General features: G+C 40.8%; 2 protein-coding genes across 15 annotated transcripts; both read left to right on the forward strand.

Moving 5' to 3' along the window:
- Positions 1 to 1,757: 1,757 nt before the first annotated feature.
- On the forward strand, positions 1,758 to 8,040 carry DNAJC28 (DnaJ heat shock protein family (Hsp40) member C28). Of its 8 annotated transcripts, none has more exons than XM_088667916.1 (4): positions 1,758 to 1,920; positions 3,004 to 3,096; positions 5,785 to 6,134; positions 6,708 to 8,040. In XM_088667916.1, exon 4 carries the CDS (start codon positions 6,797 to 6,799, stop codon positions 7,916 to 7,918), a length of 1,122 nt encoding a protein of 373 aa, XP_088524042.1. In that variant the 5' UTR covers positions 1,758 to 1,920; positions 3,004 to 3,096; positions 5,785 to 6,134; positions 6,708 to 6,796; the 3' UTR covers positions 7,919 to 8,040. The 8 variants fall into 8 exon arrangements, with proteins under 8 accessions (XP_088524042.1, XP_034970853.1, XP_088524043.1 ...); XM_035114962.3 differs by having other exon boundaries at positions 3,024 to 3,096; XM_088667917.1 differs by having other exon boundaries at positions 3,024 to 3,096; positions 6,099 to 6,134.
- TMEM50B (transmembrane protein 50B) lies at positions 1,758 to 21,679 on the forward strand. 7 transcript variants are annotated; one of them, XM_088667920.1, is made up of 8 exons: positions 1,758 to 1,920; positions 3,004 to 3,096; positions 12,850 to 13,015; positions 15,267 to 15,379; positions 16,051 to 16,118; positions 17,421 to 17,513; positions 19,190 to 19,247; positions 19,565 to 21,139. In XM_088667920.1, the coding sequence occupies exons 3-8, from the start codon at positions 12,917 to 12,919 to the stop codon at positions 19,608 to 19,610; spliced, it is 477 nt and encodes a 158-aa protein (XP_088524046.1). In that variant the 5' UTR covers positions 1,758 to 1,920; positions 3,004 to 3,096; positions 12,850 to 12,916; the 3' UTR covers positions 19,611 to 21,139. The 7 variants fall into 7 exon arrangements, with proteins under 7 accessions (XP_088524046.1, XP_034970856.1, XP_088524048.1 ...); XM_035114965.3 differs by having other exon boundaries at positions 3,024 to 3,096; XM_088667922.1 differs by having other exon boundaries at positions 1,758 to 1,817.
- Positions 21,680 to 21,749: the final 70 nt, after the last annotated feature.

Consider the following 21,749-nt stretch of genomic DNA (forward strand, 5'->3'; position numbering starts at 1 on the left):
ACTGTACTAAGAAGTACTAAAAGGAAACTCTTCAACTTGATACCAGATTAAGTTACATGAACATTTGGTGAAGGGGGGGGGGAGATTGCTTTGTTGCTTGTAGAGAGAATGCCTTGGTTCAAATAGCTGAGAGAACCCAGTGCCTAAAACTCCATCTCCTTGTGACCAATCACAACAAAGGAAGATACAATACATTTGCATTAATTGCATTGTACAATGTGGCTCAAATAACTGACTGATTTAAAGTACATGTGTCTGCTATGAGAAAGAAATAATGAACAAACCATTTTTTTGGTGGTGGTGGGGAGCTATGTTGCTATACTGTATAAGGAAACCATCAGAAATCAGGAAAGAGCCCAACTTGTCAAGGATCTAAATCAGAACGCAGTGGTTCAATACAGACTGCAAGATCTATATTCAAAATGCAACAAACAGTCAAATTTTGTTAGCCAACAAGGTACAGTTTGAGAGTAAGCTCTGGTCATTATTCATTTAAAAGTTTTATTTAAATGGTTTTAGACTTTCTAAGCATAAGCTTCACAAAATTATTTATAACACATCACAGTACAATTTAAAAACCTTTATGCTATAATGGTCCATGGGGTCATGAAGAGTCGGACACGACTAAATGACTAAACAACAACAACAACATGCTATAATAATAGCATAAAACATATAATACTAATTTAAAAGACAAAATCTTACTAAAGACACTTGAATTATTACTCCAAAATATGATTGTTTAGAAATATTTCAGGAGTCAGGTTATTTTGGGTGCTAGAAGCATTTCTGAAACTTTTTGTGCTCCTTCACAATAACATTTTCTTTGTCATCCTGAATTTCCTGACCAAATAGAGCAAACTTGCTGCTCCCAGTTTGGCGGTTGTTTATGTCTCCAGAATTACGGTAGATCTTGGTGAACGACTAAAGTTCTATTAATCATTTCAAAGACATATTGCGTTTGATGTATCCCAAGGTTTACAATACAAAAATCTTTTTATATTCTTCTGACACATTCACATCACTCATGTATCATCAGCAACCCATATACGCTAAAGGGACTAGCAACTTGAAGTTATTAACTCTGTGAGGGACAAAGTGGCCAGAAAGATGATATCATATGTTAGAGTCCTGGGGGGAGTCCATCAGTTTTTGATGTGCAAACGTACTGTTGTTTCTCCACACAAGTGCAGATGTTTCAAGAAACAAGGACAGAAATAAGAAACCACTGAGCGTCCATGGATTTACAAATCACAGATTGGCTATGTTTACTAGCACCCTGTGCATGCTCAGGGGTACTACGGTAATTGCTGAGCACGTAATCCACAATTTCCGATTAGCCCTGTTTTAGGCGGAAAACCCAGATTACATTACAGAGATTGCTAACGTGTACATTTTCTAAAACTATAGGTGTAAACGGCGAGCAACATCAACCTGCCTCAGACGGGTATGACGACAACTATGGCAATTATCACCAACATTTTATGTGCACAAAGGAGCCACGGTTAAGACCACCAAAAATGTAAAATTAAAAATGAATCCCAGCCCAGTCACACACGGACAAAGAAAAGAAAGAAACGCCTGCAGCTGTGAGTAGTCCTAGATGCAGATTGTGCATCTACTTCCGTCCTGCTTTCTTCTCCTTTCTAGCAAGTCCGCGACACGAAACAGGCTTCACCTTCCTCTCTTTTGCAAAGAGAGCGGATGACGCAAACGCCGCCTTTACAGGAACTACGTCTCCCACAATCCCAAGCGGCACAACGAGCAGCGAGTGGACCTTGGTCTAGGGCAGCGGGGTCGCCCGGGCAGCCTCCTTGGTATACGTTAGGAGGGGAAGGCCGTTCGTTAAAGGGCACAATGATAAATACATAAAACGCAGCAGGAGCGAGAGAGGTGGCTGGATGGAAGGGCAAAGAGAAGGTGAAGTGGGCGGGGATGGGGCAGGGGCAAAGAAGGCGAGTGGAGGGCTTGGTAGGATGCAGGCTCCTGTTATTTCACTCTGTCCAAGGGGGAAAAGAATATTTTAATGCAACCTCAGTTTTAAAACCCCCCAATATATTTATGTACTGTATTGTATATCATTTTTATTTGTTTTTAAACAAGAATATAGAACAGAAGCAGCGATACAGATGTAAACGAATGTACAAAGTCTATGTCAAAGGGGGACTAAATATATAGTTTCGTATCCAGTCTTAGATACTGATATTTAAATAGTTTTAACCTTGGAATGGTATTATGAGTTATGATGATAACAGAGAGAGAGCAGCTGTTACCTTTGCAAAAGGCTGGGCGGGGAAGGGGAACATATATATATATATATATATATATATATATATATATATATATATATATATACAGCAAATGCATCAGCCCTACAGTTTTGAGCTGCGGGAAAGGCTTAACTAGCATTTTCTGACATGGTTGTGCATGTCTCCTTCGTGCTTGAAGAATTATTCTGCTTAAGAGTAAGCCCCACTGAACTGCTGAGGCCCTGTCGACCCTCTACATTTAAAGCAGTATCGTGGCACTTTAAATAGTCATGGCTTCCCCCAGGGAGACATAGTTCGTTTAATTTCACTGCACGCAGGTGGTGTAGTGACAATAAAGGTTTATTCTTATTAGGGTGCTGAGAGGTGTTGGGAGAACCCTGTTCCTCTCACAGAGCTCAACTTTTCCACCTTCTCAGGGAACTCTGGGAATTGTAGCTCTGTGATGGGAATAAGGGTCTCCCAACAACTTTCAGCACCCTTAATCCTTAAGCTACAGCTTTCTCGTTTCTTTGAGGCAAGACATGGCTGTTTAAAGGTGGTATCATACTGCTTCAAATGGTACGGTACACATGGGGCTGGAGATTGTCCTTAATAATTTAGAAAATGGCCAGGATGGGTAATGCAATGAAAACACTGTTCAATGCATTGGTATAACAAAATATATGTAAGTGCTTTAAGTGATGCACCTGCTATTCTTCTTAACTGGTAATTATTTATATTTGATTTTTGATAGGGATTTTCATTTTTCAACAGTCTAAAAAAGCTGGTGGAAGATTTTAGTGTGTTCAAGACATGCAGAATAACCATGCTTCTGGAAGAATGGAAGGTAACAGGCTAGTAGCTTTTTGCTTTCTGTAAAGAACATTTCGAGACGCGGGTGGTGCTGTGGTCTAAACCACAGAGCCTAGGGCTTGCCGATCAGAAGGTCGGCGGTTCGAATCCTCACGACAGGATGAGCTCCCGTTGCTCGGTCCCTGCTCCTGCCAACCTAGCAGTTCAAAAGCACCCGCTTCCGGCGGGAAGGTAAATGGCGTTCTGTGCGCTGCTCTGGTTCACCAGAAGTGGCTTAGTCATGCTGGCCACATGATCTGGAAGCTGTCTACAGACAAACGCCATCTCCCTCGGCCTATAGAGCGAGATGAGCCCCACAACCCCAGAGTTGTCTGCAACTGGACCTAACGGTCAGGGGTACCTTTACCTTTAAAGAACATTTCATAACATTTCATAATTGCACCTGGAATAACACATTTCCTGCTGTAATTGCATGAATGGGCTTAGGCTGCTCGAAGTGGAATTACTTGTATGTAGCTGACCTGATTACGTACATTTTTGTTTAGTTGATTGAAATCCTGGTAAATTACCAGTTAAACTGAAATTTTGTGGTACCTGCACATAGCTAATTGTACCTTTACAAATTACTAAACAAACACGAACATTGATTGTTTGGAGGAAAGCCCATCTGTAACATTATACTGTATACAGTACAAGTGAGATTTGCAACAAAAAGTTGCTGTGTATTTTCATTTTTTTAAAAAAATATTTTTATTGATTTTTGCATAATAAAAAAAACATACATAAACATACATAACATAATTTCCACGTACTTCTGTCCACCCTCCAAGAGCCCTCTCCTCCCACAAGAGGATCCCCCGAAAAACGGGCAGTCGACAGTGGTTCATTTTATGATTGAACTTCTTCCCACTCCTCCCTCCCACCCCAGGAACCCCCCTCCTGCCACCAAGAGGCTCCAGGTTGGCAGGATAGACGCAAGTGGGAATCCATCCAACCATCTATCCAATCTTAATACACACTCAAAAAAGAAAAAGAAAAAAGAAAGAAAAAAAGAAAAAAATAGGAAGAAAAAGAAAAAAAATATTATTAGCTAATCATTTTTCATAAACATTGTTTTTATGTGGGCTTCCCCGATCTCCCCTCTGTCTGATTTTCATTTTTAAATCATATTTAACAGTTTTCTTATCATTTTCCTCATTCCATTTTCAATCTTTCCAATCTTATATTAATATACTATCCATATTCTTTAATAATTTCTCTTTTATTCCCATTTCTCACCCCTCCGTCCCCCAGAACCCCTCCTGCCACGAAGAGTCCCATAGGGCGGCAAGAGGCAAGGAAGTGATTCTTTTTCCAATTGAATCCTTCCCCCCTCCCCGTCCCCCCCACCCCAGAAGCCCCCCCTGCCACCAGGGGCTCCCAGCCCGGGGACGACCGACAAGAGGGGGGAAGCACCCAACCGTCCCAAATCATCTTGCCAAAGCTATCTTTCTAATACTCCCAATTACTATTACATCCTAATTCTAACAAACATACAATTTTGTTCCCTCCCTTGCCACAATTTTCTTCCAAGGACATCCTTATATTTTAAATCCTTTTTACTTTCCCAATCTTTAATTTATCAATTATTCTCAATTTTCCCTCCCTCGATCACGGCTATTCCCTTTCATTCCAGCAAGTTCCAAAGTCAGCAATCCAGTTTTCAATCCCTTTTTATCGATCCTAGTAAACAATATATATTCCTTCCTCCTTCATCCCTCCCCTTTCTTAGCATGTTTTACAACCCAAATGTCTCTGTCCTCCCCCCAATGTTCCCATCTTGCTTGCACATTGTTTTTCTTGTGAGTTTCCTGCCCCTCAAAAAACTCTTGTTCCACCCCCTCAAAAGGGGTGTGTGTGTTCCAAATCCGAATTTGATCTTTCTCCTCTTGCATATCCAAACCATCCTCATCTTCTTTGATTAAATTGTGATTCGATTCATATGTCCTGTCGTCTTCTTTCACTGTTAATTCACTTATGTCCTGTTTCTGTGCATCTTGATTTATTATTTCCATTTGCTGTTGAGTCTTATCCATACTGATTTTTATTTCCCACAAGAGTCTCATGACTTTTCTCTGGAAACCAGGTGCATAGTCCATTGTTGACATTTTTCCAACTCTTCAAGGACAGAGTAGAACTTGAATAACAGGAAATGGTCACCAATTGCAACTGTTCCGATTTCTGCCAACTGGATGCAGTACCATTCCAACTATTATTACCTTGATTTTTATTTCAATCTGGCTGCAACAAATTCGATTTAAACAATCCAATCTCTACTTTCCCTCAGTTCAACCTTTTATTCACTTAAAAGTCTCTAAAAGTCCATTCCACTATTTCTTTTATAACCTCCCCATCCGCTTGCTGTTCTGTCCGGGTTGCCGCTTTCGGGAGAGGAAGAGGGGTGTATCTCTTTAATTTCCTCTGTTTGCAGGGATTTTCCAACCTTAATACAGTTCTCCCCCTTTGCCCTGCCTCTGGGGGAGAATCTTATTTTTTTCAATCCTTGGAATTATTTAAGCTGCAAACTTCCTTTCCCCGGCATCGGGTAATTCTCCTTTTACTGCTTCCTCTTTCATCAGTGGGGGGAGATCGGCTTCCGTTTTTAAGTCTCACCCCCATTCCAAATTTAAAGTCCAATTAAAAAATTTTAAGCCCTTTTACTCACGGTTCCCAATCTTTTCAGTCCTTCTTTAGAAAGTATCCAACGCTCTCCGCCTCCGGTTCGGAGCTTCTCTCCGCGAGGGCAACGATCGTGCTCAAAGTGGCCCCCACGACTTCAACCCTTCCTGCACCGGCACTCTTATTAGAGCCTACCGGAGAGCTGGGGAGTCGGAATTGGGGCTCCGCTAAGCATTTGCCCCAGGGACGCTCGACCCTGGGTTCTATGGGGTGGAGCGTCGCTCCCGCTGCTTCCCCCCCTCGCAAAGACGGGCTGCAAACCCCACCGGACGGCGCTGGCGCTGGACCGGAAGCCTGTATTTTCACACATTCTTGCAGAAGCGTTCCTGTTCAGGTTCCTGCCAGCCAGCTACGGTATGTTCCACTCCAAGATACTGTAAGATGTAAAGAGCTCAAGCAGGGCATTTTACTATGTTACTAAAATTTTTGTAGCTATTGAGCATTGTAGAAATGCATATGCATACAAATAACAATGGGAGTTATGTTAAGTCCTCACAGAGCCATTTTTGTGGGGGTGCACCCTTTTTTGGGATGGTTTAACTTCTGAAAATCTTGGGGTTCTTTTGAACATGCTGCTTCTTCCCTCCTGTTTCTCAGTGGTCCTGTTTTGGCTCGGTTTCTTTCATCGCTCACAACTTGAGTTCATTATGAGAGAGTGATTCCTCTTACACTAACACACAGCAGGCCAATCAGCATAGCTTTAAAAATGTTCAAATTTCATTGCTACTGTGGAAGTTCCAAACATGGTTATAAAATGTAATACGCAAAGCACAAAGGCTTGGAAAACAATCCTTTGCATATTTACTCAGACTTAAACCGTACTAAACTTAATGGGGCTTGCTGCATAAGATTGCAGCCTGGGCTCCAAAATAAGTGCATGTATTTGTATGTCTTAATTAACTTCTCTTTTATAATATTATCTCACAGAAAAGACCTCAGTTCCATCTGAACTTGTTCAGATTTGAGTTAGATGGTTTATACAAAAGCTGCATTGAAGAGCTTTGAAGTGGCACTGTATGATGATGCTGAGAAAAATACAGTGTCGTGTCTGGATATGCTCAGCATTGGTTTCAAAGAAAGGCAAACCAGTTCTACATCATTTTATCTATCACCATAGACTGCTGTCAGATCTCAGACCTAAAAACATCAAAGACTCTTACAGGCTGCTTAACCTTCAGGAAGGCTGTTCAATGGATGATGTCAGAAATTCATATCGAGACCTTGCTAAGCAATATCACCCTGACAGTGGATCTGCTACAGCAGATTCTGCAACTTTTGTGCAAATAAAAGAAGCATATAGAGTTGTGCTTAACTATATGAACAAGAAAATGAAATCAAGTGAAAACAATGAGGAGGATGAGGAAGATAAATTCAAATCTAAGACACCACAACATAGACAGTATTTAAGTTTTGAGGGTGTAGGTTTTGGAACTCCAAGTCAGAGAGAGAGACAGTATATGCAATTTAGAGTTGATCGGGCTTCTGAACAGGTCATGGAATATCGAAAGCAGAAAATGGAGCGCCAACTTGTAATGAGTGATGCTATGTTAGCTAAAGATGTAAGGCAAAGTAAGAAGGCAAAAATCACTCAAGCGATTGAACGTTTGGTTGAAGACCTCATTCAAGAATCTATGGCAAAAGGGGACTTTGAGAACCTTAGTGGTAAAGGAAAGCCATTGCAAAAATTTTCAGACTGTCCACATATTGATCCTATGACTCACAACCTGAACCGTATTCTGATAGACAATGGATACCAACCAGAGTGGATTCTCATACAGAAAGAAATACGGGAAACAATTGAAAAACTGAGAAAGGATCTGATTGCTTCTAGGAATAAACTGGGAGAGCCAATGACACCACAAAAAGAGAAACAATGGAAGGAATCTTGTGAACAGTTTACAGAAAGCATCCAGGCACTAAACAAAAGAATTAATGACTTCAACTTGGTTGTTCCTATTCTTAGCAGGCAGATGGTACATTTTAATGCTGACAAAGAAATTTCACGTGCACAGGAGAGCTGCAAAAGCCAGATGAAAAGGAATTCTGAAAAGGAGACAAAGAAAACAGAAAATGAAAGTGGCAGATCATCTGACATTAAAGCCAGTTTTTTAAAATGGATGAATCTTATTTTGAAATAAGATTACGCTGATAGCCATGTGGTTTAGCTACTAAATGTACACTAAGATTCATATTACTTCCAGAAGACATTACCTTTTTCAGTTTACTGTGTAGGAACAAATAAACACATTTATACCTGCCAGCATTGTTGTGGTTGGCATTCCTTTATTTTTTAGGTATGTTGAATTAAGTTTTAGAAAAATAAAATGTTAGATTACATTCGCAAACTAGGACATTTAAAAATGGAAGGGAAAACAGACAAGTTTTTGTTCTTGAAGCAAAAGGCAAAAAATGATATTCCTTCCCCACTCATTTTGTGACTTGTAAGAGAAGGGAGTTGGGAACATAAAGAATGAGTTTGCAAATTCTGTCTGACACAACTGTTGCATATTATTTCATGGTTCCTGCTGTTGTTCCACATCTGTTGCTTTCAGCTGCAAGGTGAGAAAAAGTGAAAACTTGGCTTCAGTATTTTAAAAATGTATGTTTCTGGATTTCTCCATTGATGACAATATTGCTTTCTTTTCATGCTTTTAGTGCAACTAATGAATATGACCAAGTTAGACCAGTTAATTTCAATGAGTTTGCTTTGAGAAAAGCTTAGCTGAATGCCACCCATCCTAGCCAAGGCAGGGTGGAGTTCCATTGTATTGGGTCCAGAACACTAAATGTACTAAATGTTTGCATGTAGTTCAGCTAGCCTGGGTAGTAAAATATTACCTATTATAATAAAATCATATTTAATAGGAGCTGATGGTTATGATATCAAATCTATTTGTGTGCTTTAGTAACCAGCATACCTCAAAATATGAATAAGATGTATGCTTAACCAGCCTGGAGGAAAGTGTGAACAAAGGTGAATAAAAAATCAGTGCATGTGACAACTGGTAAGGCAGGGCACACATCCTCCAGGGAAAATAGGCATAGCAACTAACAAAACAACCTGTTCAACAGCTGAGTAACAATTATAAGGTTATTGTGTAAAACACTGTGTGGCAAGGCACTATGAGGGATCTTAGCAGCCTTTCCCAACCTAGTGCCCTCCAAAAGTTTTGGGTTATTCCCATCACCCCCTGTCATTGACTATGCTGGCTGTTACTGATGTGAGCTACAGTCCAAAACAGTGGGAGGATATTGGATTGAGGAAGGTAATAATAAGATCTGAGATGGTAATAATAATAATAATAATAATATATTTATAACCCGCTCATCTGGCTGGGTTTCCCCTGCCACTCTGGGAAACTCCCAACAGAATATTAAAAAATAAAACAACAAACATTTAAAACTTCCCTAATCAGGGTTGCCTGTTTAGTAAACTTGTGTCTCTTCACATGTGCATATGTATGTCTTCATAAATGCCTAGCTAACCCTTCTTCCCAAACTGCGAAGTTCCGGGCACTGAGGCCTTGGGCAAGCCTATACCGCGAGCTCCCTCTGCACCGCGCCCTGATCCTGGAGGCGGCGAAACCACACCCGCGACGGCGGCCACCTGCCCTCGCGGGAGGAGCTCTTGCTAACAGCTCGCGAGGAGGAGGAGGAGGAGGGAGGCGGGAACTGAGTGGGGGCGACAGCGCTCTAGAGCCTATCGCGAGTCCCCTTTGCCAACCGGCAAGCCTCGCGCGGCGTTTGGCGGCCCAATCAGAGCGCTCCCTGCCGAGCATTGTGCCGGAAGGAGCGTCGGAGGTGGATTGGCTGAACTCCCCGCGACTTCTCCCCACGCCTCCGGCCGGCAGAGCAAGCCGGGTGACGGCCGCGGATGGAGAGGAGCGGGGAGTCTTCCAGGTGAGGGGATCTCGCGCGGCGGATGCGGCTCTCTTTCCCCCACCTCTTTTTTTCTGAGGGGATAACGACGCGCTTGGGCGAATATTTCCTCATGCAGCTCCCCCCACACACCCCCATAATTCAAAACAAGCCCCTTGTGAAGGTGGATCTTCCTCGGCCTGGAGAGAGACCGGCTCTGTCACGCCTTTTAGGGACACGACCCCTCCTTCTTTTTGGCCTCTCTTCTCTGAGGCCGCTCCGTCACTTTTTTCATTTCTGGAGGGCCGTTATTTCCCACCCGGACCCCTAGCGACCCGGGGCGGGCGTGGGGTTGGGGCGGCAGGGAACCTGACTCTCGGCTGCTGGTCCATTGACCTTCCTAATGTCAAGAGGAAGGAAGGGGAAAGGGCAGGAGGCCGAAAAGTTTCTTGCCTCCTTGCCACACTTTGAAGGAAGGGGAGGGAAGCAAGTATGAAATTACTTCACTACACCACTGAGTCTATATTATCCACCAAAAACAGACGAATCTAATTGTATATTTTCTCTTCCCCTCAAAGCAGGGTTTACACTCCCCTTTTACTTTCGCTCGCCAAACTTCTTGCATGCATGGACGCATTTCTGGCTTCGTCTGCTCACTCGTTTGCGTATGTGGACCCCCCCCCTTTTAAATATAGCTTAAAGTGGTTCGTGGGAATAGCTGGGGGTGCGATCTCCGCTCATAGGTGTGCATCCACAGAGCTTTCAACTAAATTACAGACGCGATTGCCTTGTGCATTATCTTTGAATCTCCTGAAACCGGTTCCACTTGAGGGACCATGCCCTGAGACGGTGACGAAAGCTTTTCTGGGTTCTTAGGAGGGGCAAAAATCATCAACTGAATGAAACCTTAATAGCACATACTGGAATTCCTTTAAAACTCCCCGCCCCTGCCCCATCTCCCTTTTAAATGTTTCAAACCAATGTTTGAAATGCAGGGATTTCATCAGTGGTGGTTTGAGGATTCACTGATGGACCATGTTTTGTGTGGATGGGTTGGTTGTCAGGTTGCTGTTTGGGGCAATGTAGCACAATCAGCAAAGAGAGCTTTGCTTATTTGCTAGATGTTGGGGGTTGACCGGGCTGAGTTCTAAAGGGAGGCATTCCCCATCAGTGCTTTTGGAATAATTTAAAAGTTCACTTCTTTAAACTTCTTAAATTGGCCTCACAGGTTTGTGTTTTTAAACAGCCAAAAGTGGTGGAAGTAAAAGTTGGCCAGATGTAAGAGGACTCTTTCTATGCACGTTCATGCACATTCTAAGCCTAAACAGCGATAGTGAAATTGAGTTTATAGCTAGCACAGGCATCCCCAAACTGCGGCCCTCCAGATGTTTTGGCCTACAACTCCCATGATCCCTAGCTAACAGGACCAGTGGTCGGGGAAGATGGGAATTGTAGTTCAAAACATCTGGAGGGCCGAGGTTTGGGGATGCCTGGAGTAGACAGTCAAAGCAACATTTAAGCACTTCAATCTAATTGATTTCAGTGAGAAGGTTATTTTTAAAGCATCTTTATATGGTTAATTCCTGCCCCCCATTTGAATTAAATGAAATTTGCAGCCCAGTCCTGCAAGTTGTTTACTCAGAAAATGGGTCCCTAAAGTTCAGTAGAAACATGCATAGGATTGTAACCTTGAAATGCATACATTTGACTGCATAATGCCTTTTGTTTTAGTTTCTGATCTTCAGCAGCTGTCTTCCATCATCAGTTGATGATCTAATTGCTGAATGATTGACATGTATTGTAAGCCTGTTTTAAGTGAGTTTTTGAAAAAGGCTTACTGGATATATTGATTAGAGATGGGTGGATGGTGAGAGTCATCTTCATTATGAGATGCTGACCACAAGTATATAAAGTGCCTGTGGAGGGAAATCTGGAGAGCTATTCCACAGAATTTGGCTGTGTTGTCTAATTGGCTTTTGCTCTATAAGTATACATTTTGCTCTATCAGTCTGTGTAATTATCCTTGCCATGTTTTCACCACTCTTTTGTAGCCTAAGTCAGGATGTCTAGAGTAAGTTTTAGTGTTTCAGTTAATGGAGATTGGGGGGATGTGTTTTTCATTATTGATAAACGCATATAGCACCAAGGTTGGAGTGGAGGCCTAGGATAATGCATGTAGCACAAAGGTTGGAGTGGAGTGGCATATTTGGTGTGGCTTACCTCTTTGCTCCTGGTGTTTGTTATAACATTATTATGGACTATGAGGATCAGTCTTTGAGACTTTGCTCTGTGGGTTATGCTGTCTCAAGCCTGTAGTTTGGGTTTGATGATCTTCTGATTCTTTCTTGTACTGTACTTACAACCTCTCAATGTGTTATAAGGCATGTGGTGTTGGGCATTATCTTTATAGATAATGTTCTTCATAGGCAGAAACCAACAATATAAGAGTCTGCTTTGAATCCTGTGTTAGCTGAAATCCCTCAGTGAGAAATATTTATTGAATGGCTTGGGACACCCCTGATCAGTAGAACAGGAGTAATTTGAATACTGATAGGCTTGAGCTGTGGTTTTCAAAGCATGAAGCTATATTACCTAAGGAAGCATGGGACTGTCCTGCCCCACCCTAGTTTGTGCTGCATTAGGCAAAAATTGGGGGGGGGGGTTTGTGGTGGCTAATCCACAAGAAATACTTCTTGTTTTTCAGAGGCATTTTCATTTCCTAGTTTTGCACCCTTTTAGACCAGTGAACACATTATAGGCCTGTCATATAAACCTCTTTTCATTTTGTCTGCCTCTATCCAGAAACATACATCTTTTTTTTGAGGATATACATATTGCAGCACACACAATCCTATAAGAAGAGGGAATGCCATTTTTAAAAAAATAGAGGGGGCTTTTTAAGTTTAAAAAAGTGTTCCTCCTTATTTTGGCTGTAGTTTGTTTTTTAAATATTAGCATGCTTAGATGGCAAACATCAACTTTTAATAGATCAATTAAATGCCTAATACTTATGAATAATTTACAATTGATAAAAGAGCAGAGAAATTAAGATCGCTTGATGATGACTTAACTAGAATATAGGTTTCCACAAAGCATGAATGTAGCCCCACTGATCTTATCATTTGTAATGGCTACAACTAGACTAAATAAGTAAATAAATAATGCACTGATCTTTTGGTTTCTTCTCCCCCCCTTTAATTTATTTATTTAGAATTTGGAAGGTTCATGAAAATCTAATGTAAATAACACAGGTAAAAGATTCATCCTGAACTTGAGAAATGGCAGGTTTCCTAGACAATTTCCGATGGCCTGAATGTGAGTGTATTGATTGGAGTGAAAGAAGAAATACAGTTGCTTCGGTGGTAGCTGGGATTCTGGTAAGTCTTAAGACAAATGCAATATGCCAACTGGTGTGTTGGAAGGGAGTACATCAGATAAGAGAAATATTAAAGTCCTTGTAATGTCTGACAGGTGTCTCATTTTTGCAGCACCTTTTTGAATAATTTGACTGTTATTTCTTCTGGTGGCGAACAAGGCCACCAGGTTGACAAAACCTTCTGCAAATGTTGTCATTTTTGTAGGTGATGAATTTCATTGTTTCTCATATTAATCCTATAGGAGTCTTTTCTCATAGTTATGTGTGCTAGCCCGTTGATGACAGATTTTATTAAAAAAATTTTTGCCAGTGCCTCACTTGATGGTAAAAAAATTCCAGTCACATTTACAGGATGTTTGCTCAGTTGCTTTGTATTGAAAGCCAACTTGTGAGTTCTTGTGCGAAATCACAGGTGGGCATCCCATGAAACCCTCCCAAGTCCGGGAGAGCCTGCTCAGTTTGCTGATAGTCAGCCATCAGCTGTGTGGCAGAGAAAAGATTCTTGTCCCATGTGGGGGCAACTGTCTTCTGCCACACTAGAAACAGGAGGGGCTTTAACCTCAGCTCTAGCATTCCCAGTGGAGCCCAACAATATATGTACCCCTGCTGGTGGCTGGGCAGCAGGGAGAATATGTGTGAGTGGGGACGGGCAGGGGGAGGATCTGAGTGTTGGGCATGTGGATGTTAATGGCCACATTCACCATCAGAGCTGGCCATGCCTGCCACCAGGCTGCAGTGCTGGATATTTGCCTACCGGTAAGTTGCATTCAACTGAGAGGGATTCTGAAAAAACAAGCTTGGAATTGCACTGTTAATTGTCTATCTCTTGAACATGTGTTTTGTGTACACCCCTTTTGCATGCTAGGTATATACCCCTACCAACACAGCTGTGTCTCGAGAGGAGCCACAACACTTGCTATGTTGGTTAAGGCAAGGATGTTGCTGTTAGCATTCTTACCTTGCCAGAAAATGCTCTGAGTGTGGTAGGAATTGCAAAGTGGGGAGATCTTGGGTTTCTTGTCTTAAGAGCTAGCAGCAATTTCTTCCTGCCCATACAACTGGAGTACTGAGAACACAGATTTGTTAGATAAGCATATTTGCAGTGATGGTTACTTTGGCCTTATTTCAGGCACACTTTGTAAATGTTTTAGAAGAGGTGGCTGCGTTCCTGATTAATGTTAAAAAAAAAAAAATTCTCCTCAAGGGATGTCTTCAGTCACTATGAATTCAGACAGTATTATTTATTAATCAAATCAGCTTCTGTTTTCATGTTAATCATTAGCAGAAATATTGAGTGTATAAGGGAAAGACATCTCCCCAACCTTATCTATATTCACGAACAAGCATGTTTTTAAATAAATAGGTGTTGGTTGTGCATTGGTATATTGTTTATATGGTAAAGGGAGTATGATTGTGTGATGTTTTAATATTGCCTTTATTGTACATTGTGGTACGTGTGTTTTGATGAAAAAGCAGTCTTAAAAGTTCAAAAAGCATTACCATTTATTTAGCCTTTACCACAGGGCACTATTTTCATGAAGCCACTTGTTGAATCTTACAGTTAGAAGCCAATACTAAAATACAATGCCTCTTAATTAGATGGCTGGGAGGCCTTACTTACCATTTGAGTAAATATGGAATCTGTTTACAGTGGTACCTCGCTAGACGAATGCCTCACAAGACGAAAAACTCGCAAAACGAAAGTGTTTTGCGATTTCAATGGAGACTCGCAAGACGAAGTTTCCTATGGCGCGCTTCGCAAGACGAATTTTTTTCGTCCCATAGGGTGCCTCGCAAGACGATTCCCCCCGTCTTGCGAGGCACCCTATGGGAAACCGCACTTCAATGCGTTCCTATGGGAGCCGCTTCGCAAAACGAATTTTTCGCTATACGAAGCAACTCGCGGAACGAATTAAATTCGTCTAGCGAGGCACCACTGTAGTTCTTTACTGTGGCCTCCATATTGAGCTCATCCATGGCAGGTAGATCTGGTAATATGGTTTATAGTACATGTTCACATGAATACTTTAGTGGTACCTTCTAGTCTTTGTGGCTGGAACAGAAATGAGCCCCTAGCTAAAACAATGCACTTTGGAGGGTGGGAGCGGGCTAGGAAGTTTCTGTTAATTGGAGTGGGTAGCTGGGACTCAGATGATTACAAAGTCAGTGGAGTGAAGAAGAGAAGCAGCAGAGTTATGTGGCTGACCTTTCTGTAGATATTTACCATGGTTTTATGATCATGTGTTTTACAGTTTTTTACAGGTTGGTGGATAATGATAGATGCAGCAGTAGTTTACCCTAAGCCAGAGCAAATGAACCATGCATTCCATACTTGTGGAGTGTTTTCTACTCTAGCTTTTTTCATGTAAGTACATATAATGATAGGTCCATACAAAAATAGCAGTCGTTCATGTCAAATGGCAAAGTGCACCTACAAAATAATTTCCCCATCTTTCTTTTCTCTTTTTGCTCTTGTGTGCTACTACTATTTCTCATCCTTTAAAATTGTTGAAGTGTGATGCACAGCTTACTGTTTGCTTTGTGGGATGAGGATAAACAAGGCTTGCTTTCTAAAAAACAAAGGTTTCCATGCATACATAAATGTATTTCTCATCATCTTCAGAGACCCAGTTTCCCCCTATCCCTCCATTTCTTTTCCTACTCAATTTGTTCTCATGCTTGGTATCCACTCTACTAGAGTGACAGTCCTCTTTTACTTTTTGGCACTGTAGTACAGCTCACCAGACACTGTCATTGGTAACAGTCAAAAACAGATTTAAGGATTGTACTGTAGTAGATAAATGACTAAACAAATATGACAACTCTAGTATCTGAGAGAATATGCATATATTGGGCATTTTGGTTTTGTTTGGTCAGGTTTAGCATCTGGATTCAAAAGGAAGATTGGGAAAGAAAAGAAAATACTTAAAACTGGAGAGGGAGTATTTTGTGGATCCAGATTAGTGAACTTGCTGCCTTTTAGTCTTTTGCACAATTCTTTAAAATGTAATTTAAGAGGTTTTTTATGTGTTGCAGGATAAACGCAGTATCAAATGCTCAAGTGAGAGGAGACAGCTATGGTGAAGGATGTTTAGGAAGAACAGGTGAGGGTACTCCTATTTATGAAGTTAAATTCACACTTCAATCCTCATTTCAAAACTTGGCTGTGCAAGTAGTGAAGAAAACATAATAAAACTTTCTGTCCTGGCATATGTCACAAAAAGCAAGATGTTAGGCCAGGGGTCCCCAGACTACGGCCCCCGGGCCGGATGCGGCCCAATTAGCCTCCCAATCCGCCCCGCGACGACCCCCCGCTGCCGCTGCCTGCTCTTACAGCGCGCGGCGCGGCGGCGATCTTCAATATCGGCAAAAAATCGTCGAAAATCCTTTGTGCGCATGTGCCGACCCAGAAGAGGTCATTTCCGATGCACTTCCGGGTCGGGGGAGGCCCATACGCATGCGCACAAGCGATTTTCGGCGTTTTTCCCCCGACCGTGTGCGTGTGCGCATGCGCACGGGCGCGCACTCCCCTGCTCTCCGGCCCGCCGTACCGGCCCCAAAGCCCGGTAAGTCTGGGGACCCCTGTGTTAGGCAGATGCTGGTGGTACTGTCAATGATACACTGATCTTTTCATGCTCATGTTAAAAAATGTTAGTAATGATTTCTAATACTAACTAGATTTTATAAGAGATTTCAGATTTATCAAAAGGGGGGGTGAAATTTATTGTTGAATTCTAAAAGCCCACTTGGTTTATCACTATCTTTTCTTGCCTTCCATGGGACTCTTCTAATTTTATCCTCTTTGCAAGCATGTTAAGTAGGTTAGGCTGAGAGATGCTCTCAGAGTTATCAGTTAAACTTCATGATGGCGCTATGGACCCAAGCCTCTTTTGTCCAAGTCTAAATCCCCCCCCCGCTAAATCACTTTGTATTAGCGCTGCCAGTGTTGTTGTTCATACCACCTACCTCATTGAACTTACAAATCAAAAAGCTTAGACTGAAGCATATCTCCCTGGCAACATATTCCCAGTTGTCTTACACCAGGTAGTACCCTAATTTTCCTAGAATTTATCATGGATCACTGATTTAGCAGTTGAAGGTAGACTTCTTTATGGCATGCTGTGATGATGAATGCAAGTCTTGTTATATTCATTTAAAAGCATTTGTAAACAACTGAATATTTTTTAAAAAATCTTTTAGTATATACAGCAGAAAAAACAAAATAAAATAGTAGTATACAAGCTAATAAAACAAACCTTCAAGGGATTCATGCACGTAAATCAGGGTCCAATCTTATGAGTTGAAGAAAGCTTCAGTGTGATGATGAGGGATGCTGTTTCCCACTGCCCCCTTATTTCTGTGTATTATTACCCTAGCCTAGTGCTTGACTTCATGTGTTCTTTCAGGTGCTCGTGTCTGGCTTTTCATTGGCTTCATGTTGATGTTCGGCTCACTTATTGCTTCTATGTGGATCCTTTTTGGAGCATATGTTACCCACAGTAAGGATGATTTATTTTTAATTAAGGGAAAAGAAATGCACTTGTAAGTGCCTTTGTTTTAAATGAGAGAGATGCACATATCACATTATTAAATACCTTATTTTCTTTTGAAATAAAATTAAATAAATATCTTCTTTTGAAATCAAATCAAGGTATGCGTAGTTCTCTTCTTAAAAACAGTGGTACTTAAAAGTGCTTCACTTTGGCTGGATCATGCCCCTGCTATTTTGACTAACATTTTCCACTCTGCTTGCTGAAGAACCCCAAACGATGTAGGCCTGACCCACCTGCTTTGTTGGCTGCTTATTTTCTGTTAGAAATTTTTAAGGGCAGAATTACTGGATGTAAAAACAATAAAATAAAAGATACAGTGTTAAAACAAGAAAGAGATGGTGATAAACACAGTCTAAATAAAAGCAGCAGGTGGCAGTATATTAGAAGTATTGGTAAATGTTAAAAATAGTCTAATGGCTGAACGTCAATGATAAAGTTGGCTTCCCTGTGGATGATTTGGGGTGGATGGGGAAGGTTTGTATGAGAGATGTTCCTGGAGGTAAGTGGGGTCTAGGCTGTTAAATCTTTAAGGGAATCGGGTGAAGGTCAGGTGGAAAGGTGCTCTTGAGACTCTTAATGGGTCTGAACAGGGCCTTAAGAGTTAATGTGATTACTTGTTCATGGTACTTCCTAGAAACCTGTTTACCTACCTTTTCCTCTTACTGCTGTGAGTCATGCAGGATCAGGTTCTATACAGGAGAGAGAGATCCTGCTGGCCTAATACTCTGACTGAACTTTAGTTGACTCGGTGTACAAATACATTGTTTCATTACAAAATTACCAACACCCTCTATAGATTTTTGAAAAGTCGACACTTTGCACTCCAGGTTGCTGCTGCTTATTCTATATTGTTTTTGCTGCAGCAGTCTTAACGCGGCTACAGTATGGAAATATGCACGTCTGTAAGTCAGAGAGTATAAATCGGCTTCTTACAAAAAATCAAGGGAGCTTTTTAGGGAACTGCAAGCTCCTTTGTTCCTCTTCTGCTTAACAGCCACAACTCTCAAACACTGCGAAAGAAAAGTGTTCTCTGGGTTCCTTTCACCCAGAAAGGCTTCTGGCACCCGCTGGAAGGAAAACAACAGATGTCTTTCCATCATTTAGCCACAGACTGTTTTTGACTCTGTGGCAGTGAAAAAAAGAGCGAACTATTAAATTTGGGCAAAGGGTCAAAGCGTGGAAGCCAGAAAAAAAACAACCCATGTGGTTTCAAGCCCTATCCTGTAGCTGTAAATGTTCAATATGCTGAATGATGGCTATTTATGGAAATGTGCATACTTAGGACACAATCCAAATATCCCCTTATTGAGACTTTGCTCCATTCCTCAGTCTTGCAGCATTTCCAAAGTACTGGATATTCTTGTGACAAAGTGCAGTGATTTGGGATGACACTGGAATGTGTAGAAACCTGCAGTAGGGGGGAATGTCTGACTTCATAGCATATTCCCATAAATCAAGTCTTAATTGTTTGTAGATAGAACTGAATTATCATGATCCATCTCCCCTCTCCCTTTAAAAAAAATACTGTTTCATAGCTAAATGAGCACAAGATAAACTTAGTAGTGACAGGTTTTGAAGACCTGACTCAATACTTACCTATTTATTGCATTTTTATTTTATAGATATTAATGTCTACCCAGGCTTAGCAGTGTTTTTTCAGAATGCTTTGATATTTTTCAGGTAAGTAACTAATGCTTCCAAAGTCTAATAGTTATAACTATACAGATGTTTTCAGTTTGCACAATTTATTCAGACGATAGAAATGGGTGTGTGAGGGTTCATTGTGGAGTTCTAAATCTCTGTGAAAAATGATGTTACTAGACGCCAGGTAAATGTTCATTAATCATAATACACAAGTGACAGAGATAGGGCATACTCACAGCTCTACCAGTATAGTAGTGCCAGTTATCATGTCATCCGCTTCTAGAATTTTGATGATTTTGCTATATCATTGGAAAGAATGTCTGTCTTACAGATCTAAACTTCTGTTTTCATAGCACCCTTATCTACAAATTTGGAAGAACTGAAGAACTGTGGGCTTGAGTACTTTCTACATCTTGCTTAGCGAGTCTTATATGTAAATATTACATTTCTGTTTTATATTTTGCCAAATAGATGTTGCATTACACCTTTTGTATGTTTACTTATTTTTGGAAAGTGAACTGATTTAAATATTCGGCTCAAAGTTAGCTATCTTTTCATAGAATCGATAGTAATGTGAATATGTACATATTATGACTATCTGTAATATATACACGTGAATGTTAAACTTTCATTGCACTTGGCGGGGGTTTTCTGCTCTGATATGTGAATAATGTTTTAGGATTAAGGCTCATAGCTTGTTCAATTCTTAAGCACAAATGAACTGTAGTAGCTTCTTGAAAAGTTGAGATTGTGATTAGGTGATCAGAAAGTGAAGTTAAAGAATATTAATCTGAATGGCATCTCCAAATAGCCATTGATGCATGAACCCCAATAGACAAATACGTTATTTAGAAGTGTAGTATACTCTGGCATCGTATGCTGAAACTTCATCTAGCGCTAACTTCCCAATTACTAGGAATGTTTTATGCTATACTACAAAATGTGTACTGAACAAAGACGACATGAAGTATGTATGGAAATTCTATTTAGCAAAAAAAAAAAAACCTCACTTAAAAAAACCAAAAGATCTCAAGCATTTATTTGGTAGTGCAGCATGCCTTAAAATGGAATGGGCTAATCCCTTCTCAGTGAATGCACTGTGAAAAATATTTAAGACTGAAGTATTAATGTGTTTGACAAGCTGTAGGAGAATTCTAGGTTTGAACTTTAAAGGTGTGTTGTCATAACCCCCCCCCCCAATCAAAATGTCATCGTCAGACATTACCAATTATACCATGAGACTGACTGATATTTTACATGCTTGTGCAATCGATATTCAGAACAAAGGAGAGATCCCAAGTTCAAAGCATCACCAGACTGCTTGTTTTGCTGCTTACAAGGAAAAAGCATATTTAAACACAATTCACTAGATTTTTCTCTTCCCTTTTGTCCAGAATCTAATCAGCTTCTCTGATGATACTATCATCTATTTTCCATGTTTTTCTGAACTTTATTGTAGCAAATTACAATATGTATGTAAAGGTACTGTGATGTTAACTGGAACTACCTGTATTTTATTTCACCCGAGCCAAATTGTGTACTGAGAAGCATATCAAACTGCATCATATGCGTAATGTAACAAGGACTTCATGCATTTTTGCAAGACAGGGTCTAGGGGCATGAAGAAGAATCAGATGAGCTAAAGGTACTCTACATTCTGATTTTTGGAGACCCTGCAAAATGACCTTTTCCAAACATTCTTCACTTTCAGACTTTTGGACTACTCTCCCAACCTAGGAAATACAGCTGTGTTAGTTTATCTTCTGAAACCATTTTCATTTGTCTTCAAAGCGCTTTTCAGGACAGACTATGAAGCAAATACTATGCTAAGAGTTGTCCTGTTACCTCAGACTATCTTGCTTGTTTATTGTAAATACATTAAAATCCAATAAATATTGGTAATGTATTTTGTTTTACAAATGCTAAAACTGCTCAGTATTCTGTCTAGTGTAATATTCTTTCTTTCACACAAGTTATGTTTTCTAGATATATCTGTTGTACAGTTACTCTCCACTCAGGCTGGATAATGAGGCAAATATGAAGTGCTTTTAATTGAACTTAGAGTTGAACTTTAGTGTCAGTGAAGTGACCCAAGTCATATCAGGCCATTGCAGAGCCTCACATTGCTCTATTTCTATAGGCCTATGAGCTTGGACAGTGTTCTCGAAGCTACCAACATGTCTGACCAAACTACGGGAGGCAGTGGAAGACAGAAGTGCCTGGCGTGCTCTGGTTCATGGGGTCACGAAGAGTCAGACCCAACTAAACTAAACAACAACAACGAGCTTTACAAGATGTGAGGCTGCCCAGCATGGCATAGTGGAGAGTTGGGTTTTGTTGTTGTTAAAACACTGTTGCTTCCCCAAAGCGTGAGCTGCTAGACTTTAAAGTTGATTGAATACATAACATTTTAAAAATAATTGGTAAAAAACTGCCAGTGTCCTTTGATAAAAGCATATATGTCCAAATTAGTCTTCTGAAATCAATTAACCTGATGTCCATGCTACTGTTCACTAATTTTGGTCTCAGTTTAGGATT

This window comes from Zootoca vivipara, chromosome 4 (genome assembly GCF_965207765.1).
Source record: "Zootoca vivipara chromosome 4, rZooViv2.hap1.1, whole genome shotgun sequence".
NCBI lineage: Eukaryota > Metazoa > Chordata > Lepidosauria > Squamata > Lacertidae > Zootoca > Zootoca vivipara.

What these genes read in the sequence shown, in the direction of transcription:
- DNAJC28 (XM_088667916.1), top strand. Translation starts at nt 6,797, where the DNA reads ATGATGATGCTGAGAAAAATACAGTGTCGTGTCTGGATATGCTCAGCA.
- TMEM50B (XM_088667920.1), top strand. Translation starts at nt 12,917, where the DNA reads ATGGCAGGTTTCCTAGACAATTTCCGATGGCCTGAATGTGAGTGTATT. An exon ending in CGGTGGTAGCTGGGATTCTG is followed by an intron (nt 13,016 to 15,266) that starts GTAAGTCTTAAG and finishes TGTGTTTTACAG; the next exon opens with TTTTTTACAGGTTGGTGGAT. An exon ending in TCTACTCTAGCTTTTTTCAT is followed by an intron (nt 15,380 to 16,050) that starts GTAAGTACATAT and finishes TATGTGTTGCAG; the next exon opens with GATAAACGCAGTATCAAATG.